The following is a 24,505-nucleotide window of genomic DNA, read 5'->3' on the forward strand; positions in this document are numbered from 1 at the left end:
ATTGTTTAGCATTCTGTGACTGGAAATGTTATTTTGAGTTAGTCTCATTGAATTTTACATTCAAATTTCTACTTATTTATACTGAAGAAAACATTAAATGAATCCAATGCAGTTATAGAAAATGTGCATATAAGTAACTAAGCAAATGAAGTGAGAAAAAGTCATGCTGCAGCTTCTTTAACATGACCCTTGCAAGTCACAAATATGTCTAAAGGATGATGATAAAGCCAATAGCAATGCATACATAAATAAATAAAAAATATGCGACCAATTTTGGACATATAATAACTGTTTTATATTTCTGCACATTTCTTAAAAGCGCACTCTCAGCTCGCAGTGTTTTCCCAGATTTCACATTCACGTGCAGCTTACTCGCGCCTCACTCAGACATTCTGTCGCCAAACGCGTGACGTAATCTGCGCTAGCAGCACTCCTACTCTCGATAGTCTCCTTCCGCCGCCGCCACAGATTTATATAGTTCCATGAGCTCTCGCAAACTCAGAAACATAATGTAGCCGGATTGTTAAATGAGGAGTTAATAGTTTTATTTAAATATATAAATACTTAGGCTGATTCTTGACATTTAATGTCAACCTATTATGAATGCTTTCTTAAATTCATTTATTTCATCATTTCATTTATCCTTTGTAGAAAATATAGACTTAATGACTTTCTTCAGGGATGATGGATTGTCATTTTATGTTTCAACTTGTTATTCCGTTCAATGTATTTAAATTTATTTCAATCGATATTGGTACAGACCGTGGCAAATTATTATTATTATTATTTGTAAACTAAACTTAATTTACTTTTGTCCAATTGATTACACCAATGTTATGTGTATATGCTTTGTGTGTGTTTGTGTGTGTGTGTGTGTGTGTGTGTGTGTGTGTGTGTATGTATGTATGTATGTATATATATATATATATATATAAACTAAATGTAATAATTTTACTATCAATTACATATAAATATCACATAAAACATTCTAAATTAGCCTACTTAAACACTTTTTTAAATAGTTTTTTATTTTTTAGAATTTTATGGCACTATAAAGACACCATAAATCAATCAACAGGATATATTTAACATAAAGGGTGAATACAGATGGAACACTTTCTGATTATTAAAGGCATGTTCGCAGGTTGTCTTTCAAGATATGCACATTTAAATGGCATCTGTCATTATGGGATTAACTTGATGCTGATTTTTAGTCACAGTAGCTATCTGTATTCCCCTACTGTAGCCTTCTGCACAGTGATCATTTTCGTCAGTTCATGCTGTAGTATGCTGTGCTTGAATTAACAGCATCATACGCTCATTGCACCACATGGTTTTCCCATGGTCCTACCCAGGGCAGTGCCATGATGGACCGCAGACTAGCCTCCTCGGGCCCTAAAAAGAGTAGGCTACATTGTTACAATGTTACATAATTCATTCCACAGTACTTTGAAAACGTTGAATGTGTAAAAAAGTAGGACTTGTTAGGACTTGCGCACCGCCCCTCACTACATCCCGCGGCATGATACGAGTTCAGTGCGGAGGGTGCGGCGGTCCGCGACACACTGACGCCAGGCGAAAGCACAGCGAGAAGCGAGTCTTGTATGAAAGCTGTGAAGGATCGCGTCGAGGTGGCGCACAAGGTACAGTAAACTTTACTTTTCTGTTTAAACGCGTCAACAAACTGTGAAAATACAAACGGCACGTTTGTGAATGCTCCTTAGAGGAACGCGCAATTTATAACTTCTTAACCGAGTGTTTCTCGCGCACTGAGCTCAGCAATGAAGCATCCAACTTGGTCGTTCTTTCTAACAACCCATGAGAGTAAATCACTCCGTATTTGCTATGGTTCATGTGCTGTGTCTGCACATCAGCCTGTTATGCTCTTTGTAATATTCCATAAAGTACCATTTTGTTTGACTGTCACATGATGTTTGTGCTGTTGTTGATGTTTTGTTTTCCATTAGCTATTGGAGCAATCAGTTTTAATATGAATGTGACCTTTTTATGTCAGTATTTATTGATATACTTTTTGATTCAATCATTGACCTTGATTATTGAATCCAGACAAATGTGATAAAATCTGTTTTGCCATTTCTTTATTATTTATTCATTATAGTCCATTTCATGCTTTGCCACACTTCTATTTATTGTGATATTTTTTGATTACTCAAAAATGGCAATAAATCATACGCATCACTTACAGAGAATATTTGCCCCCGTACATGATGCATGCAGAGACTGTGACCTGAGCCAGATTTCCTGACATCATTGAAGATGACATATCAGATTACTCAAAGGACAAGAATTTGTCCTTGTCCATGATTTGCTTGGATTGTTTTATTCTGACACATTGTGTGTGTGTGTGTGTTTGTGTGTGTGTGACAGACATAGACAATGAGTGTGTGATAGTCTAATATCAGCATTTAACTTACTGTAATGTTTGGGTGAGTTGTCTTGGGGCATAGATCGCATGCATAGTGAACAGAGATGAGCAATGCACCTCTGTTACATTGTATAAAACTGAATGTTACATTTTAAGGCTGACTCTATATGTGTGTATAGTACAAAAAGCCATTAAAATAATTACATTTTCAGAATACAGATACATTATATTTGTACATTCCATTCCAACAACAGCAATAATTAAAACAACTTGGGTAAAGCAGGGGGTCTGCCAGTTACATTTACAAATACTTGTACATTACATTAAAACAGGTGAGACAATGAGCTTTAGTTTCGTAATGTTGGCTTTCATTGAATTTTTCACAAAAATTAGTTTGAGATCAAAGAGTAAATACAAAGACCCCCTGCCATACCCACATAACCAAATCTTAAATGATTTTTTTAAATAAAATTTGATGTATTTACTTTACATTTTCATATAGCTTTCATGTTTGTATGGGGTCACACTTTAAAACGTTTTTATTATTGTTGTTGTGGTTGTCATTTTAAATAATAATGATAATTATTATTATATTTTGTTGTTGCTGCTGTTATAATGAGGCAGATATCCAATAACATGGCCACAAAACAAAAAAACAAAAAACAAAAAACATCATCTTACCTATCCAGTATAGATGTATCCATCACAATTTCATATCATTACACAAGACAGCTGACAGGCATTTTGTTCACACTCACAGATTATTATAGTGTCCTTGCTTTCTGTTTGCAAAGTGTAAAGTGAATCCATTTCAGGTCTGTATTTGGACACACACCATAGGGGATGTATAGTATATAAATGAAGATACATGCTTTTCCAGTCATTTGTTTTCTGTAAGTGTAACAGGTTAGCCCTCTTTCTGTAATCTTGGTGGTTTCTTGGCTCAGAGAATCCCTGAAGTCTGAGAACAAATGATTAGCCATCAGTTTACAGAGCATTAGCTGTTGTGCATGAACCTTTGGTCAGTTTGATTTAAATGTGGCATCACAGGGAGTTTGAAGCGCACTTGCTCTTGGTCTGAGTGTCTGCCTTTCTCACTCTCGCTTTTCTCTTTATCCCTCCTTCTCCATTTGTCCAACCCCCCCAAGCTTTTTTATTTTTTTTATTAGAGAACATCGCAATTGAGCTGGCGCTTAATGGAGGGCCCCAGATCCAGCCCTTGATAAATAATGTAAGTTCTTTATAATGCAGAGTCCCCTGGGACGGCCGAGAGAGCATCATTACTGCCTCCTAAATTGATTAACGGCACTGAACCAGCGCAAAATGATACATGGATATGATGCGGGGGGTCAAGGCTGTCAAAGTTGCGTGATGGGAGCCACATTAGCTCTGCCTGCTGCACCAACCCTCAAGCTAATGCTAATATTTACATGCACTCAGGCCTGGAGTGCACTAGCTGAAACGTTTAATGATTGCATTTTAATGGCCGCCCTGCATTGCAAATGTAGAAACCGAAACTGCCGTTTTGGTCCATTTGTGCAATTTTTCAAGCAGGCAGCTCACAGTTTACTGACATGACCCCTTTACGCTCATCTTACACTCATTTAGTCTCCACCGAATTTTGCATCCCATGGCCCAGCATTAGGCAGTTGGCCCGCACAGTGAACTTGTCTTTAAGCATTGGTTGTTTTGACTAGGCTCCAGACAGCCCAAACTAACATCGTCTGAGTCAATATAATGGTATATTGACCTTTATGTAAGTGTGTGGTCAGACTAGTGGCCAGATTTTATGAATCCTCAATAATATGTATCAATTCCCATCCCTCGGACAGCTTTTGTATGCAGTTGCCTAGATGTTTGGACTGTGGAATTCCTCTCAAAATGACATGGAATTGAATTAAACAAGGAAGCTGGCTAGCAACTTGAAGACCTGTTGGTAGTCATCAAAGCTAACTAGACAGACAAGAAGATATTACCAAACCTAGTAGGCCTGGTCTGAGAACAGTGTCTATTGTTGTTCAAACAGCACCTGCTGTGGGAATACCCGATCTGTGTGGTGTTTGGGTTTGGGAAGGGTGCTTTCAACATGTATGACAGCTTCCCTAAGGGAACAGCTGCATGTGTGTTTGAGTTTGAAGTGCCCTACAGCCTTTGACAATGAGAAGCTTGGGCTGCCTGTGATATGTAAAGATAAAGAGGCTCTTGATGTGTCAGGGAGATACTTGTCCCACACAGTCACACACAGGTGTTGAAGAGTTTCTCTGTCCCAACAAACTTTTAGTCATCAGAGAAAATCTAGTGTGTCATAATATGTTCCTTGTAATATTGCATTTCTCGCACGTTCAATGTAAGTGAGTTGCAATGTTTGATATCATCTTAATGTTAGTGACAATTTCACTTTTCTCAACCCCTAGGTTTCTTATTTTTCTCTCATAATGTTAATGGTAAACGTACCTATTAAGCTCACCAATGTCTACATTGAAACATGTTAATGCACAGGGTATTGGTTTCAGTAAAATAAGTTATGTTGAAATAAAATATTAATCTCTCACACAATAATATTTAAAGCTACACTGTGTAATATTTTCCCCCATCTAGTGGTGAAAAGGTATATGACCATCCAGTGAGTAATAGTTTCTATTCCTCTCAATTCTGATTTCGTTTTAACTCCTACGGTGGCCGATTTAGTCCAAGATTAACATGCAATACCCCTCTTCACATTTGACACGGTGCCATCGAGTGTTAAACCGCAAAAGGCGAAGCTTGAATTTACGGGTATGTCCCTCTTTGGCTAATGTACTTTCAAGATGGAGGGGCAACATGGTGACCAGCATTCGAACCCCTCACCCGTATTTATTTTCAATGGCATATTATAAACTTACGAGAATACTTTATTAGTTGAAAGAAGTAACTATACATTAATTAGCACATATATTTTTGAAAGAACTAAGTGTTTTTAGCTAAGAATAAACTAAAAAAGTTGTGTAGCTTTAATTTTATTTTAAACGACCAAGCATTTCAATTAAGATGTACATTATTAAATGCAAAAAGTCTGGCTGTGCGTAATAGGTACATGTTACACCCCTGTTGCCATTTTTTGAGTGAAAATTCTTGTTATTTTAAACAAGATTTTTAAAGAATAATTGTATAAATATTAACAGTGATATTTCATAAACAGACTTTAAATATTAAATTATGATTATAATTTACTGTTTATGAAGTATTTACATAGACATTCAATGTGGATAAGCTTCAGACAAGCACACTGAGTTTAATTGAACCAGCAAAAAAAAATATTATAAATATGATTAAATTACATTTAAAAGGACAATTTTGCTAAATTAATAATATAAGTCATCATGTTCATACACATTTTAATATGAACGGCTATTATTGAAAATATCTATGAAATTATACTTTTTCTTATTGATGTCACACTGAAGCTGATTTTCATAGTAGTGCACCCTTTAAGCTCACCTTACAATAATATGAAGTCTTTAAAAATGATAGTATGTAAAACCACAGAACATCAATAAACTGTAAATGTATATTATAATGGATTGAAAAGTACAAGCCAGTAATGCCTGTGAAGTAATATATTAGTGTAGCACACACTTATACAGCTAATAAGCTAATAGCTAATCTAATATGACTTATGACTTTTAATGTTGGCAGAATCATATTCATAGACTGTTTGTTCGTTGGCCAGAGGAGAACTGGCACCCCGACTGAGCCTGGTTTCTTCTAGGATTTTTTCTCCATTCTTACCCCAAAGGAGTTTTGTCTCCTCGTCATCATCACTTTTGGCTTACTTAGTTATTTGTACTTGCTCAGACACTTAAATGTTCAACTATTTTACTGACCTGCCCGCATTGACACTATATGACAATTGAAATGAGCTGGATTACATCAGCGTTTTCTCCAGAGTGGCGAATCAAATTCTGTTGCATTATTTTCCTGTTAACTCTGCAAAGCTCCTATGAAACAACTGGCATTGTAAAAATAACTTTTTTTCTGTAATTATAGATCTGTAATTATTTCCAGGTTCCAGATGCAAAAGGCTAAACATTAATCTCCTAATTTTGCAATAAGTAGTTATATTAATCCCAAAAAGTCTTAAACATAAAAAGTGCAAATTTAAGGGGCTCCTCTTCTGGTGAAAGTTTTCAGACAGCTTTGGCCGCCAGACAGTGTGAACACATGAAAACCCGTATCTCAGTGTGAATTGGTCTGATTAGCTTGAAATTACAGGAGGTATATAGTGACAAACACATCAATTGGTTGACATCAAATAGGATGATAAAAATTGTTTTTTTTATCTTATTATAATCTTAGCTCAAAGATAGTAGTGTGCTTAATGGAAACTTGATCTTAATAGGTAAGTTTACTCTATGTAAGTTACTATTGGATGTATATTGCATGATTTCACTTTTTCAGGCTGTAAGTGCTATTACTGTATTATTACTAAATTTACCCATTTACTTTATTTTTGAATAAAATTCTAAATGTATGGAATTGTATCATTTTATCTATGGATGCTCCAGTCGATCAGCCGCAGATTGGTGTCGGCCAATAATCATATTCTATGACTAAAATAAGCCAAATTGAGGATGTCAGACTCTAGTGCTACAGTCATGTCATCACCAGTGTGGAGTTATTACGCGGTCTCAAGAAACAATGCGTTTTTAAGCCTTGCAATTTTAGAACAAGTGATTTGAAACCACTCATGCGCAATAAGCAGCGAAACAGTGCTTATTCGATATGTGTGCATGCTGTGAGATGGGTTCTGAGCAGTCAAGACACACACCTGGAACACACACACACATAAAACTGCTGCTCATACAGGCGTGAGTACTTATCTTACTGGGCTTGCACAGTCAAATACACACACTTATGTGTCAAAATGTCAGCGAGTATCTTCTAAAGACGTTTATATCTTAAGTAAACGTAAACATTTTGTGGTAAAGTGAAAGCTAATCAAGCTGTTGTTGTCCTTGCGATACATGGTATGCAGAGTTTTTGTACATTTGATTACTTTTCTATTTCTAGGGCCTGATGTTTAGTGATCCAAAGTTGATTGATTCAGTACAGCCGCATATGTTTTGGATAAAAGGGGAATAGACTATCTCTGCAAAATGCAATTTATAAAATACATAAAGACAATCCTGCCTTACTTAAGTAGCACATTGGAAGGAAGGACACAAAATACTCAGCACTTCCTGAATTATAATATTCCTGATAATGTTTGTATCAGACTACTCATTTAGTTCTATTTAGGAGTTGCAGTGTTTCTGTTTGATTTGTCGTCCTCGGTCACATATTGTCAATGTTTAATTACACCTTATGGGTTGTAACATGTTTATGTTGGCTATTAATAAGCCAGAGTATCCTGGATAGTGTTTTGCATAAGCCTTGTGTTTAAAGGCCTATTAAAATATTAATTGTAAAATTATTATTTGTTGTGCTTATTTGTGCTTATTTGCTGACAATCTATAACATTACTGTAAATAACATCTGTGGTATTACTTATCTGAAAAATACACTGACATTTAACAGAGAGCTTAATTATTAAATGTGACCCTGGACAATAAAACCTCATATAAAGTCGCACGGTTATATTTGTGGCAACAGCCAGCAATACATTTTATGGTTCAAAATTATCGATTTTTCTTTTATGCCAAAAATCATTAGGATATTTAGTATAGATAATGTTACTTGAAGATATTTTGTAAATGTCCTATTGTAAATATTTCAAAAATGTTTTATTATTACTGTGCATTGCTAAGGACTTCTTTTGAACAACTTTAAAGGATTTTTTTGCACCCTCATATTACAGATTTTCAAATCATTGTATCTTGGCCAAATACCTAACAAACCATTTTATCAATGGAACGCTTATTTATTCAGCTCTCAGATGATGTATGAATCTTAATTTAAAAAATGTACCCTTATGACTGGTTTTGTGGTTCAAGGTCACAAATTTGAAGGATTGGGATCGGTATCGGGTCATGATGACAAAAAAATTGGTAACCTGTATTGGCTCCAAATATCATTATCAAATCAAAAACTCTCCAAATTTATGACAGCTTTTTCCTTTTGTATCAAAATAACATTAATGTTACTCTTGAATGTTTTTAAACTAAATATAAATTTTACTTGCATGAACTCTCATGCTGCAGTGGTTCATCAGTAGGTGTGCATATTCCTGTTCATTATGTTTTTCAGTCTCAAAATTTGTTTTTGAGAAAAATCTAGCTCACTGGGAAAAAAAAGTCTGTATGAGATCATATCTACCTAAAGCCTCACTTGATACCGCGATCAAAATGGAACTTTTTATATGGTTATATCTCAAGGGGGAAAAAAACCTACAAAAAATAAAAAATATATGTGTATTTGTGATGTGTATGATAGCAACAATGCAGAATTAATCAATAAGGCTAATTCCTTTGTTTTTGTTTATATTAGTCCTTTGAATATTACGCCTATGCCTAAATCACTCATGTTAAAATAGCATCAAGCAATAGAAGATCCACACAATTTGATGCATTAACAGATCATATATGGCATGAAGACTTTTTAAGCTCACCTGGTCCTTATTCCACAAGAACAGATGGAAAATTCCCCACATATTCTTCTTTAACCCATCTGTTATCTTCCTTCACTTGTCTTCTTAAGAAGCTCAGAAGGAATGAACATGTCATGAAATGAAAGACTACAGAAATTAGATCCCTTGTGTTAATAAAAGACAACCCAAAGTCCAACAGAAAAAAAAGCTTGCAGGTTAGTGGTGATGCACTTCCTACCCTTTGCTCATCTCCTCCCTGACAACAGCAGAAGGTCCCAGACTTTTAAATGAGCATTTGGCTGGAAGATGATGCTAAATATAGGAACAACTTTTTAGCCTCCCTGTTGCTGTGGTCCATGATAACAGCTACTACTCTCTCCTTCACAGTTAATAAATAGCACCTGTTTTCATTGAATGACTTTAACTCAATGAATGTGCAGTTCACGCTAGTTCATAAACCAAAGATATTTTGTGATTTTGTTAAGAATATTTTACTGATAAAAAGATGTTTGCATTAACTCTGTAAAACATTTAGCCTATTGAATTAGAATAGTATTGTCAAAACTGGCCAGGCATTTGTGTTGTGATACTTTGCCCTGATTGTAACCTACATCAGACAAGCTTTCTAAAGTGAAACAGTAGCTGAGTGCAGTCACACTCACCGAGGACAACATTATTCTTAGCACTCAGCATAGTTCAAATAGCTGCTCTCTGATGTCACCTTACTTATCTAGTGTTGATGGGCAAGAATAGAGTCAGTGGATAACACTTACCTGCCATTCAGACTCTGATAAAACCGAAAGTGGATTCATATCAATCATAGGCAAGTCCTTGGCAAAAAAAACCTGTTGTCTTTATGTGTGGAAGATGATGGGGGGGGGGGGGGGGGGGGGGAATCAATAGGTAGCCTATTGTTTAGAAAGAGTTGGAAAAGTGTTGTGCAACTTAGAACTTCTAAGTTCAGTCATCCTGTACTTGTTGTGAAAGAAAAAATGTATTTCATGCCTCTTGCTTTATTCCAGTGAGGATGCTATGCGTAACCATCTGATAACTTGAAAAGAATTGTGAAATCATTGTACACTGTTATTTCCCTTCCCTTCGCATTATCATGAATGCTGGTTAATGAATGGCTGCCTTGGGATCTCTCTGAATGGACACTTATTCTTATCTCAAATGCGTTTCTTCTCTATTCCTAGTATTTTGACCATGTAAACAATTAACTAGAACTTAAAATATGTTTCAAAGCCTACAGCAGTGTCTTGAATAGCATCCTGTAACAAGCTGCTTCTTTACATATGAGGAAACTGATGAGTCAGGAGTCAGGACATTGTTCAGTGCTATACAGCATCACTCAGCAGTGTGTCACGCCAGTATCGTTTAGCGTGCCCTATGAACACATCCCACTTCCCATATACCGAAAACCATTTCGAGAACTTACTGTGGAGCAGATGTAATTGGAAGCTTTGCGCTGTGACTCTGAACGAAGGCAGCCATTCCTAGAAGCCATAACAGAATAATGTCTTTCTTACAGTGTTCTCAGGGTAGAAGATGTGTTGCCTCATTTGTTCTGGATTTGTGGAATTAAGACGAATACATTCTGAACAGATTTTAAAACATTCATACGCTTACCAACTTTTCTAAATTGTTACAGATTTAGCGTCATAGGCTAAGTGACTGAGGATCACACACTTTCTGACTGGAGAAACATGTGACTCATTGCAAGAAGATGAATGACAAATGAAAACAATGTGTGTTCAAAATATCAAACATATTTGATATCCTCTAACTGGATGGAATCATAGATAGCTGACTTATTGCCTCGCAGACCTATCAGGCAATGACTTCGCAGGCAACATTTGTGCATGAAGGTAACTCTTGAAACTGACTTCAGACAGATGACTGTGAAACAACAAAATAAAGAGAGCTTTGGTGGTAACTAAGTTCAAAAACATACATTCACACCCAAACTGTCCATGATGTGCTACTTTCAGATGGCATTTTATTTTTAGTTCAACTGTCACAGAATTGGACAAACAGGAAAGGGGGATCGTGTTGCCAATGAAGGATACGTTTATGCTGCCCTCAAAAATAGATTAGATAATTAGACAGGATGCGATACGATCATAAGATTCGGACGTTCCTTGTTGCCTTCCTACCTCACAGCATTTTCCAGCTTTTTGGTGTGCCCATAGTCTACTCTGTATGTGATTTTCTGTAAGTCTGTTAAATCTGGCTACTCTGGATCTGGCAACTAGCATTGACTAGTTCAGACTGCGAATCTTGGCAGTGTAGTGTAGTGTTTTTCAATCTTTAGTGTCAGTGATAAATCTTTTTAAACGGATCCCAAAGTAATGTCTGACTTCATTGTGTCTCTTTACAGGTGCACTTCACAATCTGACCTAACTGTGAAACAACACAACTTTCAGCAATACACTTTTTCATGTGTCGCTGTGGTTGAGTTTTTGATTCTCTTTGAGGAGGCAAAGCAGAGAGTGCTTGTTCCTGTGGGGTGGAATCCTACGGAGTAAGTGTGACAACGTTGGCTGGGGCGCACGTGGCGCCACAATGAGCGTCATCTCGCTCTTCTCCTTCACCAGCCCGGCGGTCAAGCGACTGCTGGGCTGGAAACAAGGTGATGAAGAAGAGAAGTGGGCAGAGAAGGCTGTGGATGCACTGGTCAAGAAGCTGAAGAAGAAGAAGGGTGCTATGGAGGAGCTGGAGAGGGCACTCAGCTGCCCCGGTCAGCCAAGCAACTGTGTCACTATCCCTCGCTCACTGGACGGGAGGCTCCAGGTGTCACATCGGAAGGGGCTGCCTCATGTCATCTACTGCCGAGTGTGGCGTTGGCCTGACCTACAGTCACATCATGAGCTCAAGGCCCTGGAGTGTTGCGAGTTCCCCTTTGGATCTAAGCAGAAGGATGTGTGCATCAATCCCTACCACTACAAGAGGGTGGACAGTCCAGGTGAGTGACTAAATTTTACTGAGCTTGTTTGATCATGAGCAGTGCATAATAACAGCTGATTTGGACTAGTAGTGGGGATTTTGATTTTTGATCTCAGTGACTCAATTATTTTAATCTGTTCCAAAAAGAATCGGTCAGTGACCCTTTCTGCAGTTTACATCACTATAGCAATAGTTGGTGGAAAGTGTTTTTTATGAACATTGAATCCTTTAAACAATTTACAATAATAATAATAATAATTAAAAAAATTATAACCGGAAAGTCCACAGCACAACTATAACGGTAACAACAGGAAAAATATCATTGTAATCATTTTCAGATTTGTTTTACCCACTTATGAATGACATAGCGTTATATTTATTATCTTTATTAACGTGTGTTTCTATAAAATCTTCAAAAGACTCTAGAAAGTCACCCCACAAATGACAACAGCAGATCTTTAATTTCTTATCTATAAATCTTCCATTTTGTTGAAACTATTTTGTGAAAACAAACTCGTTCAGAAAAGGTCCAACTAATAAAAAACGTTCCTTCACAATCTCCACTCAAATGCTTTTGGTTTGTTATAGTAAGCAGTCATGTGCTTTAAAATGATGAGTCAGTGCATGGAAAGAAGCAATATTCTTTCTCTTTACAGATTTGTGAACATAAAATAATAAAAAAATGCATTCATTTACAATCTAAACATAGGATTCCCACTGTCATGGAAAACCTGAAAATGTCAAGAATTTTAAGCCAGTAATTTCCAGGTATTGAATGCTGAAAGGCACAGAAATCTATAATACTAATATTATATATACTGTGTTCTTCTGTTTTAGGTTACTCCTAGTGATTTTAATCTCTATAAAATGTTTGTGAAAATCCTTATTTAGAAATCATGAGCAGCTTAAAATATCATTGACAAATTATGAGCAAGTCATGGATATTTATTGGCTTAAAGGTGTGGGATCCTGTAAACACATATAAACTGTACTTTCAATTGTTAAAGCAAAGATATTTTGTCCTTTTGGAATATTTTGTTTGAAATAATTTAAGTATTATTATCAGGTTATCTTAGTGTGCATTTTTTTTCAGTTGAACTGCAGTTTGTATTATTGAAAATCAAAAAATATTGTAATTCCAACACAGATTTTCTGTTTCCTGTTGTTGATATTAACCTTTATAAGAGCAAGTGAGTAAAACCAGTCTGTCAGTAAATCCCATATGGATCATATAGCCCATATTTACCATTGCCATGCATGTTCATGAGTTTTCCTTTACTAATGTTCCTGCAGATGGTCTCTTTCTTTTTCTGTCCTTCCACTTCCATATCTCTCTCCGGCCTCTGCCAGGTGCTTTTCTCATTTGTTTGATCCTGATACTGCTTGAGAGAATCTAGTAGCGTTGAAAACTAGGGAGTCTTAAAACCTTCAGTGTGGTGTGTGTGTATGTGTTTGTGTGTCTTAATAGGAAACGAGAACATTTTCTTTACCTCTGCTTGAAAGAATGGTAAAAGAATGGACTTCAAATGCACAGCCTCCTTTTTGTTGGCTAAGCAGAAGATGAGGGTCAGCTGACAACACAGAAACAGCTGTCCACAGTATGTGTGTGTGTGCACATTATGAGAGCAGGAGCAGGAAATTCCAGGCGGAGGCAGAATGAAGGCTTTGTTCAGGGTCTGTGTACACTTTTGTGTGTGTGTGTGTGTGTGTGTGTGTGTGTGTGGCTGAAACATGTGGCTGTAAAGAGGAAGAGTTTTACAGGAACTCCTGTCACCCACATAGACAATAGCAGGAAAGAGTGGTTGCCCGCCTTGCACACGCTTGTGTAGTACAGGCCTGTGGATATCTGGACACCTGTCTTTCCCCTCCTCTCCGGAACGCCAGCACGCTGTCCACACCCATTGTTTTACAGTATTTATTGCTATATTGCTAAAATACAAGTTACCGGTCTCACTGGAAACGTCTTGACAGTCAAAAACTATTAGCCTGTCTAAATGAAAAGGCATGTGGGCAACATAGGTGGACATATGTTTATAGCTGAATATCCACTTGAAAACACCAGCTACTACATTTTATTGCTCTACTGTTTTTAGAGAGCTTGTCTGTGTGTGACAACTGTGAATATCACTCTTGGATGAGATGATAATATATTTTGATACAGATATTTTATATCTGTATATTTTACGGAAATCCAGAAAATTGTGGACAACAAAATACAAAATATTAGTTCACCCTAATATTTAGTTATATTACACCCAGATAGTTCACCCAAACATGAATATTCAACAAATAATTAACTTACTATTATGTCCATAATCTGTATTCTTTACTTAATTCTGTAAAATGCAGATTATATTTTGAAGGTATATGTTTTTATCCATACAATGAAATTAGTTTTGGACCCCATTGACTTTCATTGGATAGACACACAGATTTTTCAAAATAACTTATTTTCTGTTCCACAGAATAAAGCAAGTCATACAGATTTGGAACTACATGAGGAGTGAATGATCACAGACTATTTATTCTTGGGGGAACTAGCATTTTAACATTCATTTAGGTTTATTTGTGGTTTTGAGTGTGCAGTTCTTCATAGGTACACTAGAGGATTTACTGTTTTGATAGAAATTAGTTATTTAGCCAGTTCATTAAAAAAAAATCCTTCAAATCACTACAATAATGATTAATATTGAGGGCTGTTGGGTTTGTTTTGGCAGGACATTTCATTCATTCTTTTGTGTTTATGTCATAACATGTCCATACACACAAAAAAAGACAATTCATATCTCAGTTCAATCACCAAAGTTTGATAGATTCTCATGTCACCTTCTCCATTCTAATTGCTTATGATTGACATATTTCTTCTCTGTTCCTAGTGCTGCCACCCGTGCTGGTGCCACGAAACAGTGAGTTCAATGCGAAACTCTCTATGCTGCCACGCTTCCGTAACCCACTTCATCAGACAGAGCCACCAATGCCTCAGAACGCCACCTTCCCTGACTCCTTTCCCCAGCAGCCAGCAAATGCCCTACCCTTCACACCGAACTCCCCGACCAACAGCTATCCCAGCTCGCCCAACAGCGGCACAGGCAGTACAGCCACCTTCCCCCATTCACCATCCAGCTCGGATGCAGGGAGCCCTTTTCAGATGCCAGGTGAGCTGCATATTATAGGAGAAAATGTTCACTATCAAACCCCCCATTAAGGTTTGGGGTTGGTAAGGTTTTTAAAGAAATGCACACAAAAGCTGCCTTTATTTGATCAAAAATGAAAATAAAATGGTAATATTGTGAAATATTATTACAATTTAAAATAACAAATTGCTGTTATAATGTATTAAAAATGTGTTAATAAGTCAAATAAGCTGCATTTTTGGTGCTCAAGAAACATTTATTATTATTAATTTTGAAACCAGTTGTGCTGCTTAATAATTTTTAGTGAAAATGTGATGTATATGTTTTTTTTAGGATTCTTTGATAAATAGAAATTTCAAAATAACAGCATTTATTTGAAACAATTTTGTAACATTATAAATGTTTTTATTGTCCCTTTTGATACATTTAATGCATCCTTGTTGAATAAAAGTATATCTTTTTATTCTATAATAATAAAAAAAACCTTCCTGACCCCAAACATTTTAATGGTAGCAGAGTCCCTAAAGGGACATGGTGATGGAAAAAAATATGAGATGGGAGGAAAAAAATATTTTCAATATTTATTTTTACAAAAAAATTTAGCTTGCAAAGTTTAAAAAACCTTGTTTGCTTGCAGAGTTTCTCGGGGAACACAAAACATTTGCTCTATTCTTATGAGATTTCAGTGTATTTTAAGACAGAACCATAGAGCACAGCACTATAGCAATGACAAGGTCATGGGTTTGATTCTCAGAGAAGTGCCTGTCAAATGTGTCAAATTTAAATAGTAATGATATGTTATTTTGATACTTGTTTGATTACTGCATGCATATCGAATTGTATTCAATAGTATTGAAATAAAAAGGTGCTGCAAATAATAACATTAGTAGTTTTAAGGGACAGCAGACACCTTGTTTGCCAACTGAGTTAGCTTGTAATTGTACCTTGTAAGAAGAGAAAATTAATTTTAATGGCAGAAGACTGTTAGTTAAAGCCAAAGTACATGTTATGGGCCCTTTTTACAGACCTTTTTATTTTTATGAAATTAAAAAGGACAAAACCAGTCAACATTTGCTGCAATGGGGTTTCTGTTACTTCTAAGGGAGTAATTTTCTCTTCTGACTGCTGTGATCTATCTCTCCCAGTTTTTTTTTCCTCATTTGGAAAATCGCTGAAACACAATAATGAAAATTTTCTTTTGATGTTGGTACAAATATGAATTAAAAAAAAACTTTCTGTGGTCTCCCATGTACTTCTAAGAAGAAATTAATTTTAGGTCTATTTATATTGTATGTATTAGTTATAAGGCGGATTCTGTGGGGTAATATTTATGCTTATTTATCTACATCTGTTTTACCTGTGTTTTTGGGTGTTGCTTCAAAAGAAACTCCTCCACCTGCTTATATGCCCCCAGAGGAGCCAATGACACAGGACTGTCCACAGCCAATGGACACTAACCTGCTAGTTCCCAACCTGCCGTTGGAGATCAGCAACCGACCAGGTACACTTCATTTGCATCATAAAATCACCATTAAAAAAAAGACAGGACACAAAGCTTCAACCAAAGATATAGCCTCTTCCTTACAGCCTGACATGGGCTGGTTGTAGCTATTAGCAGCACACACACACACACACACGCACAAAGTCAAAGACAGTCCAAGTTTTTGTCACTTAAAGGGATAGTTCACTCACAAATTTAAATTCTGTAATTATTTACTCACCCTGCTTTTGCTGAACACAAAAGAAGATATTTTGAAGAATGTAACCAAACAGTGGACTTCCATAGTATTTCCTCCCCATATTATTAAAGTCAATGGGGCACATCAACTGTTTGGTTTTTGGGTGAACTATCCTTTTAAATCTGGTTTATCTTGCTGCAAAGTATGTGGCTTGATTATGAACAAAAAAATGCAAATGTTTTTTCTTTTATAACTGTAATTCTTTATTGTTTGATTACTGTATTTGAGTATTGTAAGACAGAAGACAGAAGGATCTCTAGAGACAGAAGGATGCCAACAACTTTCCTGTGCATTGTTAAAAAAAAAAAAATTCAGCACCCTGCTGTTATTCTTCAAACTGTGCAAATCGAAATCTAATATAGTCAACATATACACCAATCGGGAATAACATAATGACCATTGACATGTGAAGTGAATAACACTGATTATATCTTTATCACAGCACCTGTTGGTGGGATATATTAGGCAGCAAGTGAACATTTTCTCCTCAGAGTTGATGAAAAGGTGAATTTGAGCGAGTTTGACGAGGGCCAAATTGTGGGATAACTGGGTCAGAGGAGCATCTCCAGAACATCTCCAAAACATTGAAGACTGGTGTTCAAAGTTTGCAATGGTCAGTATCTATCAAAATTGGTCCATGGAAGGAACAGTGGTGAACGGCAACAGGGTCATGTTCCTGTCGAGCATGCCAAGGCTCATTGATGCACGTGGGGAGCGAAGGCTGGTCCGTGCGGTCCAATCAAACAGACGATCTTCTGTAGCTCCTATTGCTATAGAAGTTAATGCTGGTTCTGATAGAAAGGTGTCAGAAGACACATTGAATCGCAGTTTTATATATTCATATGTGCATATCCGCAGACCAGGCAGGGTGCCAATGCTGACCCCTGTCAGTGGGCACTTGAGCATCAGAACTGGACTACAGAGCAATGGAAGAAGGTGGCCTGGTCTGTTAAATCACCTTTTACATGACATGGATGGCCGGGTGAGTGTGCATTGCTTACCTGGGGAACACATGGCACCAGGATGCACTATAGGAAGAAGACAAGCCGGCGGAGGCAGTCTTTTGCTTTGGGCAATGTTCTGCTGGGAAACCTTGGGTTCTGCTATCCATGTGGATGTTATTTTGACATGTACAACTTACCTAAGCATTGTTGCAGACTATGTACACCCTTTCATGGAAATGGTATTCCCTGGTTGCTGTGACCTTTTTCAACAGATAATGTGTTCTGCCACAAAGCAAAAATGGTTTAGGAATAGTTTGAGGAGTTTTAAGGTGTTGATTTGGCCTTCAAATTCTCCAGATCTCAATCTAACCGAGCATTTGTGGGCTGTACTAAACAAACAAGTCCGATCCATGGAGGCCACACATTGCAACTTACAGGACTAAAAGAATCTTCTGCTAACATCTTGGTGCCAGATATCACAGTGCACCTCCATGGGTCTCATGCCTCGACAGATCAGGGCTGTTTTGGCAGCAAAAGTGGGACCAACATAATATCAGGACATATATTAGGTCATATTGTTATGCCTGATCGGTGTATGTAGGCTATACACTAAATTATGACCAAAAAGAGCTGAAAAAATATCAGTGCTGCATAGTAAATCAAAAGTGAATTGCACCGTTAACTGTTGGACGTTTGTTAAATATACCAAAAACTTGAAAGTCTTTTCTACAGATTGCAAAAAATAATTTTTTACTTTTCTATTTGAAAAGTGTATGTATGTTTGGAAAATGTAGCTCAAAACAATGTGTAATACCTGTGTTTATGGCAAATTTAAATATCTCTCTAAAGAAAAGTGCTGTACTTCCAGAATCAATGACTCACCAATTTGTACAGAGCAAAAAATATACAGTTTGCATAGAAAAACCCAGTGTCCCACAGGAGGTAAGGGGTGTGTGCAAGGTGTTGAAAATATTTGTGGAAGTTTCTGTACAGTCTGGGGATGTGTGCTCAAGCTGCATCCTGTGCAGTGCTGTAGTGCACACTTCCACTGTGATCGGGCTAATGGAAAAAGAGTAGACAAAACACACCTGTGGCCTAGTGTCACAGATCAGAGGAAGCTGAGAAGAAATAAGCCGTAGATAAACACATTTCACTCTCTTTGGGATTAGCACAGTAGGAAGAGTAGAGCCGTGGATATCAGAAAGAGGACATTTTAGTGATTAGTATTTTGAGCCCCCCAATAAGTTAACTGTGGTGAGATTTGATACACACAGCTATGCCACATTATGCTGATTTGGTTGTATTTTTTGTAGGCCCTTGAATAGTGAATTATAACCAATCACTGCTGCCTGTTGCTAAAGTGTTACCATTAATAGCCTAGCAACAGTGACCTCATATAAATACCCTATTAAAATCGATATGCCCTCTGCTGTAAGAGATGAGATGCAAGTCTAAATCTGTTAATCATATTGCTAAATCACTTTCAAAGACACAGTCCAGCACTAAAGGAGCATTAATATATTGCAAAATAAAACTATTTGGGGGGGTTGTGTCAAAAACAAATAAAATAATAAAGCATGTTAACCTGTGAAATTGCCAGCCTATGCCAAAAAGTCTAAAATATAAATGTAACTGTATGTAAATGTAATATTAAAAATATACACTATTGTTCAAAAGTTTCACCAAAGACTGAAGTAATGACTGCTAAAAGTCAGCTTTGCCATCAAAGGAATAAATTACATTATAAAATATAAACAAATCAAATCAATGCCACTTTAATATGAGTTAGTTATATGAAAATGTTTACACCATACTGTTTACTATCGGAAGCACATATGGGCTTGCATTGAGTTCATAACTTTTTGTGCAGATGTTCAGCCTGTGGCCTATGAGGAACCCAAGCACTGGTGCTCCATTGTGTACTATGAGCTGAATAATCGCGTGGGAGAGGCCTTCCAGGCCTCCTCCACCAGTGTTCTGGTGGACGGCTTTACCGACCCCTCGAACAACCGCAACCGCTTCTGCCTGGGTCTGCTGTCGAATGTCAACCGCAACTCGACCATCGAGAACACCCGACGCCACATCGGAAAAGGTTTGACTTGTCACTGAAATGACTCTGTATAAATCAACTATTCTACTGAAAGGATATATTGCATATGTAATTGATTGATTATTGATTAGCACAATTATATAGCACTAAACTATGACATGGCCTAATGTTAATGTGATAGCAATGTGATATTGATGACATGGCCTGTGTCAGAAATTGCTTTTAATAAGCTCAATATTCTTTATAATGTAAACTCACAATCATTTTTTCATCAATTTTGCAGGAGTCCATTTGTATTATGTGGGAGGAGAGGTGTACGCCGAATGTTTGAGCGACAGCAGTATCTTTGTCCAGAGCCGCAACTGCAACTACCACCATGGTTTCCACCCCACCACAGTATGCAAGATCCCCAGTCGCTGCAGCCTAAAGATCTTTAACAACCAGGAGTTTGCTGAGCTCTTGGCTCAGTCCGTCAATCACGGTTTTGAAGCCGTCTATGAACTCACCAAGATGTGCACCATTCGCATGAGCTTTGTAAAGGTAAGCTATAACTAGATAACTCACCCAGCAATACATTCATACAAGATATTAAAATGTTTCTGAATATTATCAGAAAATTTAATTATCGGCATATTACTTGCTTTTCTCCATATATATGATTATAATTTAAAATGTAAAACTGTTTTCTATTTTAATACATATTAAAATTTATTCCTGTGATGGTAAATCTGAATTTTCTAAAGCCATTACTCCAGTCTTCGGTGTCACAGGATCCTTCAGAAATCATTATAATATGCTGATTTAGTGCTCAGTTATTATTACACTATCACACAAATACAACACTATATCCAACAGCCTGCAACGCTGGAAAATACTCACTCTGGGTATACGAGCCTTCACGCACTTCACTTCCGGTAAGGTCAAAATACACGTTCTGGCTCGTATACCCAGAGCATGTATTTTGACCTTACCAGAAATGAAGCGCATTCCAGGCCATTGGATATGTTGTATTTGAGGTAAAAAATTATATAAATACGGCTTGATTTCTCACACAAACTGATCGAGCTCTCTGTCATGTCTTGTGCTTGAACAGACATAGTCAAACAAAATTATGTCAAAATGCCCATCTTGGCAAGTATCCTTGTAAACATACTAGTCACTTATGTCTTAACTAACCGTAAATAATTGAGAAATAAAATGCATGTGTAACAGTATATTGGATCCGTGCATTGGTTCTTAATGTGACAGCAGCCTAATACTCCTGCTGTCTGAATTTTTTATGTTAATCAAACAACAAAAGGCAACTCCCTCATTGCTCTTGGCTGAAAAACTTAACTTTAATTAGACTGTAACTTCAACTCTTAAATTTTTGACGGTTTTGCCAATCATAATGACATATTCAGGTCTTTAGCGACGGCTCTGTATCTAACACGGATTGCTATCTACCTGTCGCACTGATATAAAACTCTTCTGATATTAGATTAACAAGATTAACTACAGAAGAATAAAATAAAGAAATAAAGCATATTACCTTTTGGAGCTTGGAAGGGTCCAGTTTAAGCAGATGTTTTATGCCATCATCACAGCTCATTTTCCCAGTTCATTCAGCATCTGGCTCATATTCACAATCTCAAACATATTCTCAAAACTATCATTCTCAACATCTTCAAAATCAATATTTTGAATGCTGATAGCTGATGCTGACGTCACTGGCCATTGACAGTCTTCCTCCAGGAGTGTATCATACATTTTTTGAGCCCCACTGATTTTTGCTGTATGAACAAAAGACACAAGGACATTGAAAGAAATGCATACTATTTTGGAACCACGTGTTTCAGTAAAAAGCAGAAATCATTGAGAATTTTAATTTTTGACTGTACTTTCCCTTCTTGTAAATTTTAAGGAGAACTATAGATATAATTGTACTTGTTTTTTAGGGTTGGGGTGCAGAGTACCATCGACAGGATGTGACAAGCACCCCGTGCTGGATTGAGATTCATCTTCACGGGCCCCTGCAGTGGCTAGATAAAGTCCTTACCCAGATGGGCTCACCTCACAACCCCATTTCATCTGTGTCCTAGGCAGAGCTGATCATAAGGCAACTGCTAACGTAACCCTGTCAATCTGGGTTCCCATGCAGAAGCTCATTAGTTAAAGGGAGAGGTGGGAGAAGGCAGGAGGGTGGGCTTTGTATTCTACTTGAAGGCAGTTTGTTTGGGGGCATAACATTTGGCTGAAGAGTCCTCAGTTCTCAGCCCATGAGAATCTGGAAGATACTTGACAACTTTGTGTGACCAAGCATGTTAAATGATGAGGCCATCATACTTGGGGCAAGTATCCTCCTTTGGTCTTGTTTGTGAGAGAAGTTGGGTTTTAAGCCAGCTTTTGTTTGTTTCCTTTCTTTTACTTTTGCATTTCTTCTCCTTTTTCCAGTTTACAAATCAGTATTCCATTGGCGAAAAAAGATCTGCATCGTAGCTTAGAGACTAGTACAGTGTTGTACAGAGTAGTATAGCGTGAAAACGTCTGGTAGACAAAAAAGTAAGATAACATGCAGAAATATAATGCTTTAAATGAACTGAATGGCATAAAGCTGTGACTAAATAATGAGGTTATTAATGCAAAATTTCTCACAGCTGGGAAGAAGAAAAAATGTAGCAAAAATGGATAAAAATGTCAAATGTAGAAAAATAAATATATTTGATTACTCAAAACTTTTGAATGGGATAAACATATGGGGAGTTAGGGCATGTAAGTAGTGGGTAGGGATGCATGAGTAAACTCATGCGTATGTTGTGCTAATTTTACCGCAGTTGTGTTCGACTGATTTCAAAAATGGGTGTTAATGTACGTATTACTAGAGAAAGTGCTGTGCAGTCGGTTTTTTTTGCAAGTGTGGTTTGATCCCCAGGATTGTAAGTCTATGAGCAGAGGCAAGCATCGTTTACTTTGTCCATATGTTGTGCACTGCACCACTGTGCTGCACGGAAGTACGTCCTCCTTTCATTGTTGTTATTTTTTTCTGAAATGCCATGAATAATCTGTTTTCAAAAACAGCTTTAGAAAAGTAAGAGAAAAAAATGTACGTAATGCCTGTGCGTTTCCAGCATTTTTAGAGTAATAAGAGTTACCTTTTTGTTGACAATTCTAAATGGCACTAGAGATATTGTTTTGTAAAAAGTAGTTAATTTTTTTGATTAACTTGCTCTCCGTTTTTTATTCATAGTGAAATCCCATCCACTGTTAAAATGTAAACATTTTTGTATTTTTTGAAGAAAATATATAATGCTGTTCCTTCATATCTGCACTTTCATAAGTGGCTTCTTGTCTCTGTCCTTTTTTTGTGCTGTTCATGCTTACTTGTACTCTCAGAAAGCAATTTTATTCCATGAATATCAAAGTCTCTACTGGAAGATTCAATAAAATTGTTTCATTATCACTGCCTTCTTGTCTCTTGATGTTTTGGAAGTTAAGGCAAACAAATCACTATTTTACAGTCTCAAATTCGATGTGTAACCTGTATACATTGGATAATATATATCGTGACATTAATACAAATGTAATATTATAAAAATAATGTAATATGTTGAACGTTGATATCTATAGTATGGGAATAAAAGAACTGTAACTAAATAGACATGTATGCCTAAGAAGATTATGATAATTGATAGTAAAGGCTTAAAGTAAAACTATCCTACTATCTTAAATTTACAGGACAAATGAGATTATTAAATGTAATAGTTTTACTGGAACTACAACAGCACACTTCATTCATCTGAACTCTGTCATAAAAAAGGAAACGGCTCCCTCTAGTGCCATAATCTGGCATGAAAAGTTTGCAAAATGAGCCTTATATTTCTGTCTTTTCCGGTAAAAGTCTTTTCTGGTACAAAAGGTACTTTCATGTGCGTTATCCAACATGAATTATGCCTATTTTATACATAATTAGTGGATTTACCCAATTAAAACTGGTTAAATATGTAAAAAGGAAGAAAAAAAAAAGGATTCCAATAAGCGAACATTTACTGTACCCTAAATATACATAATGAATTTAAATGTACAAAAAGTGACTACATTAAAAAATACAACATTACTAATTACAGTAGGGTGAACCCTGGACAAAAGCACTGGGGATATGGGTAAGGTTCGGGACAGGTTTGGTATTATGGGTAGATTTAAAGGGTTAGTTCACTTAAAAATGAAAATTCTGCCATTAAAGGTAGGGTAAGTACGGAGCCCCTAAAGGGACGTGGTGGAGGAATTTTTTTAGGTGGGGAAGTATTTTTTTTTTCTCTAAACATTTTGCGTTCCCTCGCAGACATTTGCGTTCCCTCACAAAGACATTTGCATTCCCTCGCAAAACTTTGCATTCCCTCGCAAAAATGTCTTTGCGAGGGAACGCAAAGAACGCAAGGGAACGAGGGAACGCGAGGGAACGCAAAGTTTTGCGAGGGAACGCAAAAGGTTTAGAGAAAAAAAATACCTCCCCACCTAAAGAAATTCCTCCACCACGTCCCTTTAGGGGCTCCGTAGGCGGGTGTTTTTTTCCCAGCCGTTTTTGTTATGGTGGTTGAAAGTCTCTTCACATCCTGGTATCAATAATTACTAAGTCAAAGGGTTAGTTGACCCAAAAATGAAAATTAGCCCATAATTTACTCACCCTCAAGGTGTATATGACATTCTTCTTTCAGATGAATAAAAGGTGAGTTATATGAAAAAAAGTCCTGGCCAATCCAAGCTT

The 24,505-nt window shown here is 36.8% G+C and overlaps 1 protein-coding gene across 2 annotated transcripts; it reads left to right on the top strand.

The window, feature by feature from the left end:
- The first annotated feature begins 1,493 nt into the window (after window positions 1-1,493).
- Window positions 1,494-23,203, top strand: smad1 (SMAD family member 1). Of its 2 annotated transcripts, none has more exons than XM_067441367.1 (7): window positions 1,494-1,643; window positions 11,332-11,916; window positions 14,774-15,052; window positions 16,416-16,532; window positions 19,585-19,806; window positions 20,048-20,304; window positions 21,702-23,203. In XM_067441367.1, exons 2-7 carry the CDS (start codon window positions 11,517-11,519, stop codon window positions 21,843-21,845), a joined length of 1,419 nt encoding a protein of 472 aa, XP_067297468.1. In that variant the 5' UTR covers window positions 1,494-1,643; window positions 11,332-11,516; the 3' UTR covers window positions 21,846-23,203. The 2 variants fall into 2 exon arrangements, with proteins under 2 accessions (XP_067297468.1, XP_067297469.1); XM_067441368.1 differs by having other exon boundaries at window positions 16,446-16,532.
- Window positions 23,204-24,505: the final 1,302 nt, after the last annotated feature.

This window comes from Pseudorasbora parva, chromosome 4 (assembly GCF_024679245.1).
Source record: "Pseudorasbora parva isolate DD20220531a chromosome 4, ASM2467924v1, whole genome shotgun sequence".
Classification (NCBI taxonomy): domain Eukaryota; kingdom Metazoa; phylum Chordata; class Actinopteri; order Cypriniformes; family Gobionidae; genus Pseudorasbora; species Pseudorasbora parva.

Bases quoted from the DNA above. Each gene is read 5' to 3' on its own strand.
- smad1 (XM_067441367.1), top strand. From the start codon at position 11,517: ATGAGCGTCATCTCGCTCTTCTCCTTCACCAGCCCGGCGGTCAAGCGA. The intron at 15,053-16,415 runs GTGAGCTGCATA...TTGCTTCAAAAG, and splicing joins GAGCCCTTTTCAGATGCCAG to AAACTCCTCCACCTGCTTAT. The intron at 16,533-19,584 runs GTACACTTCATT...CTTTTTGTGCAG, and splicing joins GGAGATCAGCAACCGACCAG to ATGTTCAGCCTGTGGCCTAT.